This window comes from Entelurus aequoreus, linkage group LG17, assembly GCF_033978785.1.
Source record: "Entelurus aequoreus isolate RoL-2023_Sb linkage group LG17, RoL_Eaeq_v1.1, whole genome shotgun sequence".
In the NCBI taxonomy this organism is placed as follows: Eukaryota; Metazoa; Chordata; class Actinopteri; order Syngnathiformes; family Syngnathidae; genus Entelurus; species Entelurus aequoreus.
In genome coordinates, this window is record NC_084747.1 from 42,770,927 (window position 1) to 42,783,675 (window position 12,749).

A 12,749-nucleotide genomic window follows, 5' to 3' on the forward strand; every position below is an offset into this window, starting at 1 on the left:
AAACACGTTCTCTATTAAAAGCTAAACAAATAAAAGTTTTATTAAATTTAGGAAAATTGCAATAATGGGGAATAAGTGATGGATCATGAATAACTACGCAAACATGTTTAAACTTTCTGAAAAACTTTCCTTTGCCTGGTGTGTATTATATACACATTTAAAACGTGTGTATATATTGTATGAACAGATGTCAAATAATAAATGCATACCAAAATGGCAACTTAATAAATAAAAAGGTTACTGTGCAATGTTTCATTTTAGGCTGTGTAATTTATAAACTAAAAAAAATGTATTAAGAATCTTTTTTTTTTATATTAATGGTATTATAACACATTCTTAGAGCAAAACAAGTGCCCTAATCAACAGTCTGGAATCAAGATAACTTGCTTTTTCAGCAGAATGAAAAAAAAAAAAACTCTTTAATGTCAGTTTTACACCACCTGCAGAACTTTCTTCTCCAAAGCATGGAGCGAGGTGGCTTTAACACCCTTGCTGATATACAATTTCTCCCCTCCTCTCATTAGCCTTTCATTACACCGTACCTAACCTTTTTTAGTTTAGAGGGGATTGGAAAAACACTCAATACTGATCTTAGTTGTGTCCGAGGAAGACCCGGACACAGAGGCAGCGGGCTTTACTGTAAAACACTGAGGATTTCCTTGGCATTCTCCGTGTTCCAGCCCTGTCCCTGCAGAGGGCCCTCGCAGGCAAGCACATACTTGTTGAGGATCTGTGTGCCAATGTCCCTAAACTGGAGGCGATCTTTACAATCCATCATGTCGCTGCTGTAGTCTTCATACTTGACGGCCCAGAAGCACATTTCGCCGATGTACATCATTGTCAACAGGTGCGTGTCTGAGAAAATGCCTTGGAAACAATTTAAGAAAGAAATGACAACCCAAACAACGCAGACTTGTGGGTTATTTCAATATTTTGCATTCAAAAAACATACCTTCAGATAAGAAGCCTGCCGTAGCAGTGTCATGGAGCACCACCCCATCATTGAGCTTCACTGAGTTCCTCACCTGCAGCATCCGCATTAGGTAGCGCACTCCTTCCTGAATACACTGGATGAAGACAACAGAGTCACATGATGCATACAGACAAGCAATGCTGAGTACCATATTAATTCTAATAGTGGCCTCAGCTCTAACAGATCTCCACTTAATCTATTATAACTGATCCACCACACACACTGCCTGTACAGCAGACATGGTACCCACAAAGCTGATTTAATGTGGAATTTTAGGAGAAGGTGCTGCTGTGTGTAAAATCTGCTGAACACTTTGTAACATAGTCAAAATGAAAATAATTAGGGAAAGTGATGCATACATAACACATGACAAACTGATTTGTGAGAAAGTTTGTGAGTCCGATTAAATTATTACAAATTGATCTGAATACGAGACGGTATTTGTTCTCTAGAAAACAAAAGGGTGTTTCATATATCGGGTAGTGCTGTCCCGATACCACCGGAACCAATATGTATTTCGATACTTTTCAAAATAAAGGGGACCACAAAAAATGTAACTGTCGGCTTGATATTAAAATTAAAAGGCATTAAACATACTGGGCTTTTTTTATTTCACGCACAGAACAATTTACAATTTCACATATTACCGTATTTTTCGGACTATAAGTCACAGTTTTTTTCATAGTTTGGCCAGGGGTGTGACTTATACTCAGGAGCGACTTGTGTGTGAAATTATTAACACATTACCGTAAAATATCAAATAATATTATTTAGCTCATTCACGTAAGAGACTTGACGTATAAGATTTCATGGGATTTAGCGATTAGGAGTGACAGATTGTTTGGTAAACGTATAGCATGTTCTATATGTTATAGTTATTTGAATGACTCTCACCATAATATGTTACGTTAACATACTAGGCACATTCTCAGTTGGTTATTTATGCGTCATATAACGTACACTTATTCAGCCTGTTGTTCACTATTCTTTATTTATTTTAAATTGCCTTTCAAATGTCTATTCTTGGTGTTGGGTTTTATCAAATAAATGTCCCCAAAAAATGCGACTTATACTCCAGTGTGACTTATATATGTTTTTTTCCTTCTTTATTATGCATTTTCGGCCGGTGTGACTTATACTCCGGAGCGACTTATACTCCGAAAAATACGGTACATATATCCTGTTATAACCTAGGATAAAGTTAGTGTAGAATAGAAAGCTTTATTGTATTGTATGAAATGCTTCATGATATTTTGGTTGCCACACTTGGTCTGTGCTTTAAGACAAATGCAATCATTAGTAAATACTACAAACAATACTATGGCTAAAACTATACAGATAAGACATGTAGGTAAAATAAACATTGTTAAAGATAAAACCTAAATTGTAGGAATTTGTTACAAAATACAATAAATTCACTTGCATTAGCTTATGCTACGTGGGCCGTTTTGACTCCGCTAATATGTTAATAATTGGCAACGGTCCAATCAGCTGTACTATCTCTATGGGCACAACAAGGTAGCTAGTAAACTACATTCGGTCTTTAAACTCCTTGTGCAGGTCTGGATACTTGTCCTATAAATGTTTACCTAAGTTTGAAGTATTGCCACCTTTGCTCATTAGGTTCATCTTTGTCTTAATGATGTGCCAACATGTCATTTAAAGCACCGCTTGCAGAGCGGCACTTTTGTGTTTATAGCTTCACCTGTTAGTATTGAGGTCAAAATACATCCCTATTGCGCTTCACCCACCCTCTTTATTACTGACCACTAGAATTGCCGTTTCTGCCATTCTCCCTCTTCTGTCTCCATGCTTGTTGCGCTTGTATGCGCTGTGTTTGTGTTGACTCACTCAACATGGACTTTGGCTCATATTACCAATAATGTCACCGTGGTGCGCCAGCATGCGCATGAACAAATGTACCGGCATTTTTCAAAGGCAGTATTGTAATTTTTTTTATTTATTACTACCGGGGTACTGTTCATGTATACAGTAGAACCCTAATTTTGGGTATATAGTTTGTCGAATTTCACCTAAACCCTCCCACCCACAACAAACAATAGGATATGTTGGAAAAAGAAGGGCAGTTTTATATTTTGGTAAATACGGTGCTTTCATTTTGTATCACGTATGTAAAGAGATGGATGGATGAGTTGAATACTGTATCCTATCTACCAGCACTTTGTTGTTGAGTAAACACTTTTGACCGATAAGCATGATACAGGTGATCCTTGGTTTACAATCTTCCATTTTAGAATTTATGGTTACAAATATGGCTGGGTAAAGTAATCGATTTCATCGATTATGGAGAGATATATTCAAATATTTAACAACATCGATTCACAAGGCACAATATCGATTATCCTATGCTACGTATGTACAAGGGATGTGCGATTGGCCACTGATCGGTATCGGTCGATTTTCGTGGAAAAGTATGGTCGGTCATGGTCAAATAATGCCTTTTAATGCCGATCACAAACAAAGATCCTCCGGCTGACAAGTGGAAAGCAGCTAATTTTGTGTCCCCATACAGTGTGGAGACGCTCCCCCAAAATAACAATAATCACTTTCATTACGACAAATAAAATATATTTCTTAGTACTTTGAGTATCATTATTACGTATTATTATTACTGGAGGATGAGGCTCAAGGTGTGACACACAGAGAAAGTCAGGAGCATACATGTTAATAGAGCTTTAAACAACAAGAAATAAGTGTCTAGTGAAGTTTAAGAAGTGTAGATGGAACCATGTTGCGGCCCAAAGTAAGCAGCTACTAACAGGAAATTATCAAGTAGATTAATAAGAGTCTAGAAAGAGGATAATATAACAACTATTGGTGTGTCAGACTGTCAGCATTGTTGCGGTCAGTACACCATATATAAGAGGATAGGATCGACCCATAAATTGGTATTATCGAGATTAGGGGTAGCATCAGAGCGACACTAGAATGATTACCGTAATTTCCGGACTATAAGCCGCTACTTTTTCCCCTCGTTCTGGTCCCTGCGGCTTATACAAGGGTGCGGCTTATTTACGGCCTGTTCTTCTCCGACACCGACGAAGAGGATTTCGGTGGTTTTAGTACGCAGGAGGAAGACGATGACACAATGATTAAAGACTGACTTTTCATATACCGGTAGGCTGGTTATTTTGATAACGTACAGGCGAGCACTTTGTATTACTTTGCACCGTTGTATTATTTGTACTCTGCACGAATGCTGTTCGCCATGTCAAAGATGTGAAAGTTTGATTGAATGATTGAAAGATTTATTGTTAATAAATGGGACGCTTTGCGTTCCCAAACAGTCATCTCTGTCCCGACAATCCCCTCCGTGGTAGCAGGAACCCCTATATACTACGGTAATTACACATCAAAACCCTGCGGCTTATAGTCGGATGCGGCTTATATATGGAGCAATCTGTATTTTCCCCTAAATTTAGCTGGTGCGGCTTATAGTCAGGTGCGGCTTATAGTCCGGAAATTACGGTAGATTGATTTCTCTATTTTGCCAAAATCATTTTATGTTGTTTTAATGTTTACAAACTCAAAAAAATTCCCTGGACACAGGGGTACTTTGAGGGCAGTAACCAAATCATCTTAATGTATGTTTCCAATTGAAGTAATCAGCATAGTTTTGATAGCTTTCTGGAAGCCATATTTTATAATCATATTACATGTGGCGTACACTGTATGCAAACTTCAAGTGCATTATAAATGTTTCACCTTGGACTTATTCCAGCCTCAGAAGCGCGTAAGAGTACTTCAATCGATAGGAGAATACACGCGAGGCCCGATTTGACAGGGAACACCCACATTTTAGAGTTGCTCCACACAGACAGCACAGCCAGGATAAAGGTGCGCAATGACAGACCTGCGTCAAGGGGGAGAATGCCGCGCGTCCAGAATTTGTGCAACTGCGCAGCTCTTTCCACTTCGGCGCATGAAAGAATAGGCCCCTAAATGCACGAGTGGTACCTTAAGGAACGTCTCTTTGTTCTGCTTGATCCATTGCTTCCGTTGATGAAGGGTGTGGCAGTACATGTAGAGCAGTGCACCACGTCTCCAGTAGAGGCATTCTAACAGCTCTAGTCCCAACACAGCCTGCACCTTATAGGACAAAACACAGCACCGTCACAGACTGACAAGCAGAGCATGCTAGCGCTACACAAAATCATGCTTTGATTGCCACTTGCTATTGTTGCTCATTTAATGCCTGTGTATTTTCTAACACTTTCAGATAACATTTTTAAAACAATGACAACTTCTCTTAAAATGTGTGTGATGTTTTCTCGATGCTTTGATATCAGAAGAATCATCAAAATAAAAACAGTTTGTTTTTATTTAGCAAATAGCATCTGGCTGCTTGACAAATTAGCTATTTACTATACTGTATGTACATATAAGACACAGACATTGAGTTTATTGGATTAGATGACAGAATAATACGATTCTGAACTTGTTGTATTTGATACAAGTAAAGTACTTTGTGTCCGTTATGCATCTATGACCAATTATGTAATTTAGACAATAAAGTAATGTCGGCCCTGTTTACAGTGCATACCAAATCTGATTTTTTTTGCCCTCAACTGCCAAAGTGCTTCAAATCAGATATTTTCACATCAGATTTTGGTCACATCAGGAGGTAGTCTGAATACAATTGGAATCAAAAGTGACTCCATTCTAAACAAAAATGCGATCTGATTGCGACTTTTATTTAATCTTTTGGGCGAGCTGCGTCATCCGTCATTTGTGTGCACAGCACGACCACTTTCCTTTTTACAATTCTCTTCTTCCTCCTCCTGCAGTTGTTTTCCATCATCTGCCTTCTACCTCTATAAAACAGCCGCGACACGAACAACCACTCCCCTGTTTTGCCCACCCCCGTATCAGCTGCCCTCATATCCCCATAAAGCTGCCCGGGATATGCCTGTTTATTACTCTTTAATTTTGAACCTCCAGAATCAGCATGTGTCAACAAGGTGAAATTAGGTCTGAAAACTTTTGACAAGTTGACTTCATGTCCGTTGCCGCCCATTAGGACGGTTCAAAGTGTAACTACAATACGCCTTAAAAACAGAGCATTTTATTTTGAAAGTAAACCGGATTTTGTGCGTGACTTCCTGTCCAACACAAGCAGATTTTAGCTAAATTGAACTGATTTGTCCGACAAATTAAGAGTTTCTGCTTATATTTAGCGCTGAAATGCGGAAAATCAACGGATACGGTGGTGGAAACGGACATATCGACTTGAATAAAAACAAAGAGTCAGCCACTGTGCAGGTGCCGTTGATTTAGAAAAAAAATCCTATTTGGGCCACTTTTGCCTGCAGTGTAAATGTGGTCTGAGACACGCCACCCCGCAACCCAGTGCCACAGATCAAATGCATTCTGTGGTAAAACATGTATTCTAAAACTGTATGCAAGCATGTAAATGTAAATGATGCATGAACACAGTGAAGACATCATTCTCATGTGGTTTTATGTTAAATCTCTGCATAAAAAGATAAAGATACATGTGACAGCTATAACATACTGGGACCACACCTCTTGAGATGGTGCAAGTCGCCCCACCAACACTTCCGGCTCGGTCAGATCTTGCAGGAGCTGCTGGATTTTAAACGGTGAACATTCCTCAGGAAACTCTTGATCCACCAGTTTGTTCTCTTCATAAAATGTAATATCTAGGATCACCTACAACACACAATCATTATTCATTTTCTACTACTTACTGTTATTTTCAAATACATTAGGGCTGCACGATTAATCGACATTGAGGTTATTTATCAGTGCAAAGTTTTTTGGGGGCATTTCTTCTCTGCTGCTGGCATTTGAGTGACAGACATGTTCGCAAATCAGAATTGTTCAGCCTTGCGTTTGATCGTCTCTTGCTTCAAGCAAGGAGAAAGACTTAACGCCTGAGCACATTTAACAGTAAAATTTATCTTGTTGGTGCGCTTTACACGCACAGGAAGCACGTACAGAAGGCCTTCGAACAGGCGACTCACCACTAAGTAACAAACATTTGGAAAAAAATACCGTAATTTCCGGACTATAAGCCGCTACTTTTTCCCCTCGTTCTGGTCCCTGCGGCTTATACAAGGGTGCAGCTTATTTACGGCCTGTTCTTCTCCGACACCGACGAAGAGGATTTCGGTGGTTTTAGTACGCAGGAGGAAGACGATGACACAATGATTAAAGACTGACTTTTCATATACCGGTAGGCTGGTTATTTTAATAACGTACAGGCGAGCACTTTGTATTACTTTGCACCGTTGTACTCTGCACGAATGCTGTTCGCCATGTCAAAGATGTGAAAGTTTGATTGAATGATTGAAAGATTTATTGTTAATAAATGGGACGCTTTGCGTTCCCAAACAGTCATCTCTGTCCCGACAATCCCCTCCGTGGTAGCAGGAACCCCTATATACTACGGTAATTACACATCAAAACCCTGCGGCTTATGGTCAGGTGCGGCTTATATATGGATCAATCTGTATTTTCCCCTAAATTTAGCTGGTGCGGCTTATAGTCAGGTGCGGCTTATAGTCCGGAAATTACGGTATTTACAATGCCAAATGTACGGTTGTGGGAATAGTTAAACTTCTAATTGGATGGGCATTAGCCTATCAACAGACAAATGAGTGAAAATGCCATGGTCACGTGATGGCAATAAACAAAAAGACAACAACCCACCTCGTTTTTCCAACTGGAAAAAAAAGCACTTTAAGATGTTCAATATTTATTTAAGTTACATTTTTGCTAATAGAAATTGGTCCATTTCTTTGGTTTATCTATTTAGGATAGAGAGTTATTTCCCTTCCACTTACAGTACAATGGTAAAAAATTATAAAGAAATGAGAAATACACGATATCATTTTAAATAGTTACTTGCATTATTAGTATGTATTATGATTACATTAGATTATAAACACTGTATAGTTTTTATCGATTATTTCTTCAGTGAAAGAGCATCGTGTAGAAACCCGCGGCTCTTTATCACCAACCTAGAGGTTCCCTGGACCTCTTTCAGAGACGTGTTAAAATGGAAAAAGAAGAAGAAAAAACATTTTTTTTGTTTTAAAATATTTTGTGTAGAACAAACATGACACAAACCTTCCTAATTGTTAGAAGTCCAACTGTTTATGTTATACATGCTTCACTGATGAGAGTATTTGGCAAGCACCGTTTTGTCCTACTAATTTCACCGATCCATGAACTCATCGTAGTTTGTTTACATGTACAACTTTCTACAGCTGCCACAGAAAGACGTGTTTTATGCCACTCCTTTGTCTCATTTTGTCCAACAAACATTTTATACTGTGCGTGAATGCACAAAGGTGAGCTTTGTTGATTTTATTGATTTGCTGTAGTGCTTATCAGACATATTTGGTCAATCTATGACTGCAAGCTAATCTGTGCTAACATGCTATTTAGGCTAGCTGTATGTACATATTGCATCATTATGCCTCATTTGTAGGTATATTTGAGCTCATTTAATTTCCTTTACTTATGTCCTCTGTGTATTTAATTTATATTTGTATGTCTCATAAAACGTTCTGTATGTAAAATTGGTGGAATTTCTGATATTTGTTTGTGTGCCATGTTGTTCCACACCACAGCAAACGTTACCCAGCTTGCAAAGATTGTAATAAATCTATTAGAAGAAGACAGCCTGCCATTTCCTTTAACTTGGACACACACATCTATACCTTTGGCCATTCTAACCCAGTAATTTCCAGAACTTCTCATTCTGTGAGAAGCCTCCATTTCACGAATGATTTCCAATGTTGCAAAATTGTGTAGAATAACAATTAAAATACAACATTTCTCTCAACAAAGATTTGCGTCAACCTCTGATAGTAGGCTAATATAGACACTTACATCATGTGTTGCCTTCATTATAACACTTATATAAGGCTTTAAATTTTTTGCGGCTAGACAGATTTGTTAAAATATATTTTTGGTCTAATATGGCTCTTTCAACATTTTGGGTTGCCGACCCCTGGTGTAGACAAAACCTCTTGAGTCTGTACGCAAAAAGCCAAATATTTTTTTAGTTAAATATTGCATATTGTTCAAATGTGTGGCACTTACAGACAAGAATATGTTGATTGACAGCAGTGACATGCAGTGAACTATACACCAGGTGAGGCATAGATACTTTTGGAGGTTTTTTCTTCTTCTTTATTTTACTTAGCAGCTCTAATCATTGTTGATTTAGGTTGCACATTAGAATAACAGGAAAAAAGGAGTAATTCGCTTTCATAAAAACGTTATCATAATGACATTATGATATGATAAATTGGTCCAAAAAGTATTTTATAAAGTTGTTATTAAATTATTTTTGGTCCCACTTGCTTTTAACAAAATAAATCAAGTATTGTGAGTGTATCTTGCCTTTCTGTATTTGTATCTGAAGCAGCAATAGCTCCATATTGGCAGACACATTCATTTAATTCAATTTCATTCCAAGCAAAAAAACATTATTTTTGCATCTGACAAAAAACACCCACAAACGCTGGCTTACTCTAATAAAAATGCCATGTTTGTTATAGTAAAAAAAAAAAAAAAAAAAAAAGGCTGGCTTCCGCTGGAGAGACATGTGTCTGCTAGCTTGAGCGTCCACACTTCTCCCAGTGTGGTGAGTCAGAGTACTGCTGAGGCATTGAACTGCAAGTTGATAATATATTGCCCCCTACTTTGAGACCGAGGTACTTGCTGCCTCATGGCCTGCTTTTCCCCTGTAGCCGTAGAGGCACTACCTGTGTCTGCCTCACTTCTCGTCTGCCGCGTTATTTTCATCAGGAAACACGGAATTTCCGCAATTTTGACCATGAAAATTATCAAAATACACAGGAACCACACCAAAATTGCATAGAAAGCATAGACCAAAAGAACATTTTAAAACTTATTTTATTACTTCGTTTTTGAACATCTCATGGTTAAGCCTTTTACGATTTTAAAGGAGGGTAGGGATATACTTTCTTTTACACCTGTTGGGAGTGCATTCCATATTGATGTGGCATAGAAGGAGAATGAGTTAAGACCTTTGTTAGATTGGAATCTGGGTTTAACATGATTTGTGGAGCTCCCCCTGGTGTTGTGGTTATGGCGGTCATTTACGTTATGGAAGTAGTTTGACAAGTACTTCGGTATCAGGGAGGTGTAGCGAATTTTATAGACTAGGCTCAGTGCAAGTTGTTTTACTCTGTCCTCCACCCTGAGCCAGCCCACTTTGGAGAAGTGGGTAGGAGTGAGGTGTGATCTGGGGTGGAGGCCTAGAAGTAACCTGACTAGCTTGTTCTGGGATGTTTGGAGTCCAGATTTGAGGGTTTTGGAGGGGCTGGGGTACCAGAAGGTGCATGCGTAATCGAAAAAGGGTTGAATGAGAGTTCCCGCTTGAACAGACCTGAGCAAATTAAGGCCCGGGGGCCACATGCGCCCCGTTAAGCTTTTCAATCTGGCCCGCCGGACATTCCCAAATAATTTTTTTAGATGGAAAGTGTAGCTGCCATTATGATGTGCAGTGATGTTTTCAAGTCTTGAACTATACAAAGTATTTCAATGGTTGGAATCTGCGCTTTTGCTTTTTACTATGGTAATCTAATTAGTTACTATGGTAATCTACGTCACAGCAGCTCTGACGAGGCACCAAGCAGTGTGGGTGGGGAGTGTTTCCAGAGCCTGAAATGCGGGTGTCAGGGACAGACGCGGAAGGAGATTTTTGCAACAAAGTTCTCAAGCTTAGTGATGTATCAGATATATCAGATTGTAGGTGGGGTTCTTTTAACCCTTCGCGTTTATATTTCGCTGTTTGTTGCATTTTTGTTGCGTTTCGCTTGATTGTAAAATATGTGGCTGGAGAGGGGGTGTGACGTTCATATGTTGTCAATATTCAGTGTTTTATCCTTAATAGAAAAGTGTAAAATTCCATTACATTTTTTTAAGGCCGTCTGTCATAATGTTTTTAGCATTCAATCAGACATTAGTGTGAGGTTTTGTATTAGTGTTCCTAAAAAATAGATATACCGACCCCCAGACATATTAGCCAGTCAAAATAATTGCCCAGGCCTGCGCTAGAATCTTCATGGTGCTTTTGTTGACCAGAGAGGAGATTCTGTAGAGAAATCTTGTAGACAAAACATCTTGAGTCTGTATGCATAAAGCCAAGTATTTTAAATAAATAAATAGTTAATAATAAAATATAGAAGTCACAATTATTTTTTCAGAAAATCGTGCAGCCCTAATACACATGTAGGTTCGATGTTGCAAAGTACCTGTGTGTAATCTTGAAGCAGCTTGGAAAGGCTGCTGCTCTCCCCTCCTTGTCTGTAGTAGCTTTTCAACTTGTCTAGTATGGCATCTGCATTTTGTATATAGTCGTCATCTATGGAAAATGGGACAAGTTAGAATATGGCTTTTTTTCCCCCTGCGGGTCTGCATAAAAAACAATGGTGTCAAAAAGGAGCAGAGCACGTTGATGTTGTCGCTGCGCACAGAAATGGACAGAAACGTCAAGGCTCACATTTTGCTAGTCGTCGTGAATGTTTACATTCATTATCTGCAACGAAGGGTTAGAATGAACATGTTTTCCTGCTACATTTTTCACTAATACCCCCTTGTGTCAAAAATAACGTGCTGTCTATTGGTTGGAATTTGTTAGTGTCCGTAAACAAAAAAAAACAGAATATTCGTTTTGGCTAGCTAGCTAAAATGCTAGCTAGCTAAAATGAAACATGGACGCCGGGCTATTGCCGATAGGGAGCAACAGGGGGAATATTTCCTCAAAGTGTTCCGCCATTACCTTGTTTTTCGGCTTTGAGAGCAGAACACTTGGCATCTAACTCGAATATCCGTCTCTCCAACTCGAGGCCTTGTCGCCTGTAGTCGTCGGCCATGACTAAAACTAATTGTCACGTGATGCCCGGTCACGTGTCCAAGCAATGCCAATGCGGCAATGCGACACTGTTTTTATTTTTTTTTATTTTTTTTTTTGTAATATGTTGAACCCGAGGTTAAATAATATACCCTTGAGCCCACACCAAAAATAAATTACAAGTCCTTATCAAAAATACCGTGACATGGTCGGAATACAAGCGCGATGATTGCGCCTCACAGCTGTGGCTTGCTTGTGACGTCACACGACGTATGTTCTTTGTTTACACTTTTCATGTGAGTGCGTGTTTTTGCTGTCAGAGAGGGTGTTACTTTTATTCCATGACGCAATTAAAATCTATATCAAGTCTCATATTTTAACATGGACTCTTACCAAAATCGTATAAGCAATGTGTACAGCTCCACTAATGGACATTGGAGTGTTACTTTCAAAGGCAAAATGAAAGTATTGCTAGAAACATAATTTTATATGGGACTTTATTGTATTGTATGTATAGTACATGTTCCAAAAAGAAAAAAACATAAAACACAGTATATTTAAATATACCAAATGTAAAAAAGGGAATAAATATTAAAAATAATCTAGTTTGGTTACGCCATCAGCGCAACAGGTTGTAAAAGTTTCAACTACAATTCTAAATAAGATGTCAAAAGCAAACTGAAATCAAATACACACAGCTTAAAGATTGATCAATACCTATTTAAATTTAGTAATACATAAATATGATGATTTATCAAAATATAAAATAAATATACCTGAACAGAACGTTCATGATGGTTACACCAAAAAGTAACGCTATGAATCGCGTTTTTCCACGTTTTTGGGGCATTTTTATGCTATTTCCAAGCATCTCCTTTTTATTATCGTTGATTTTAA

The 12,749-nt window shown here is 38.4% G+C and overlaps 1 protein-coding gene across 1 annotated transcript; it reads right to left on the bottom strand.

Annotated features, from left to right (window-relative positions):
- Positions 1-400: 400 nt before the first annotated feature.
- On the bottom strand, positions 401-11,933 carry rimoc1 (rab7a interacting mon1-ccz1 complex subunit 1). The gene is made up of 6 exons (XM_062025719.1): positions 11,781-11,933; positions 11,254-11,363; positions 6,521-6,667; positions 4,952-5,083; positions 953-1,067; positions 401-867 (listed from the first exon to the last, which is right to left on the bottom strand). The coding sequence occupies exons 1-6, from the start codon at positions 11,872-11,874 to the stop codon at positions 635-637; spliced, it is 831 nt and encodes a 276-aa protein (XP_061881703.1). The 5' UTR covers positions 11,875-11,933; the 3' UTR covers positions 401-634.
- Positions 11,934-12,749: the final 816 nt, after the last annotated feature.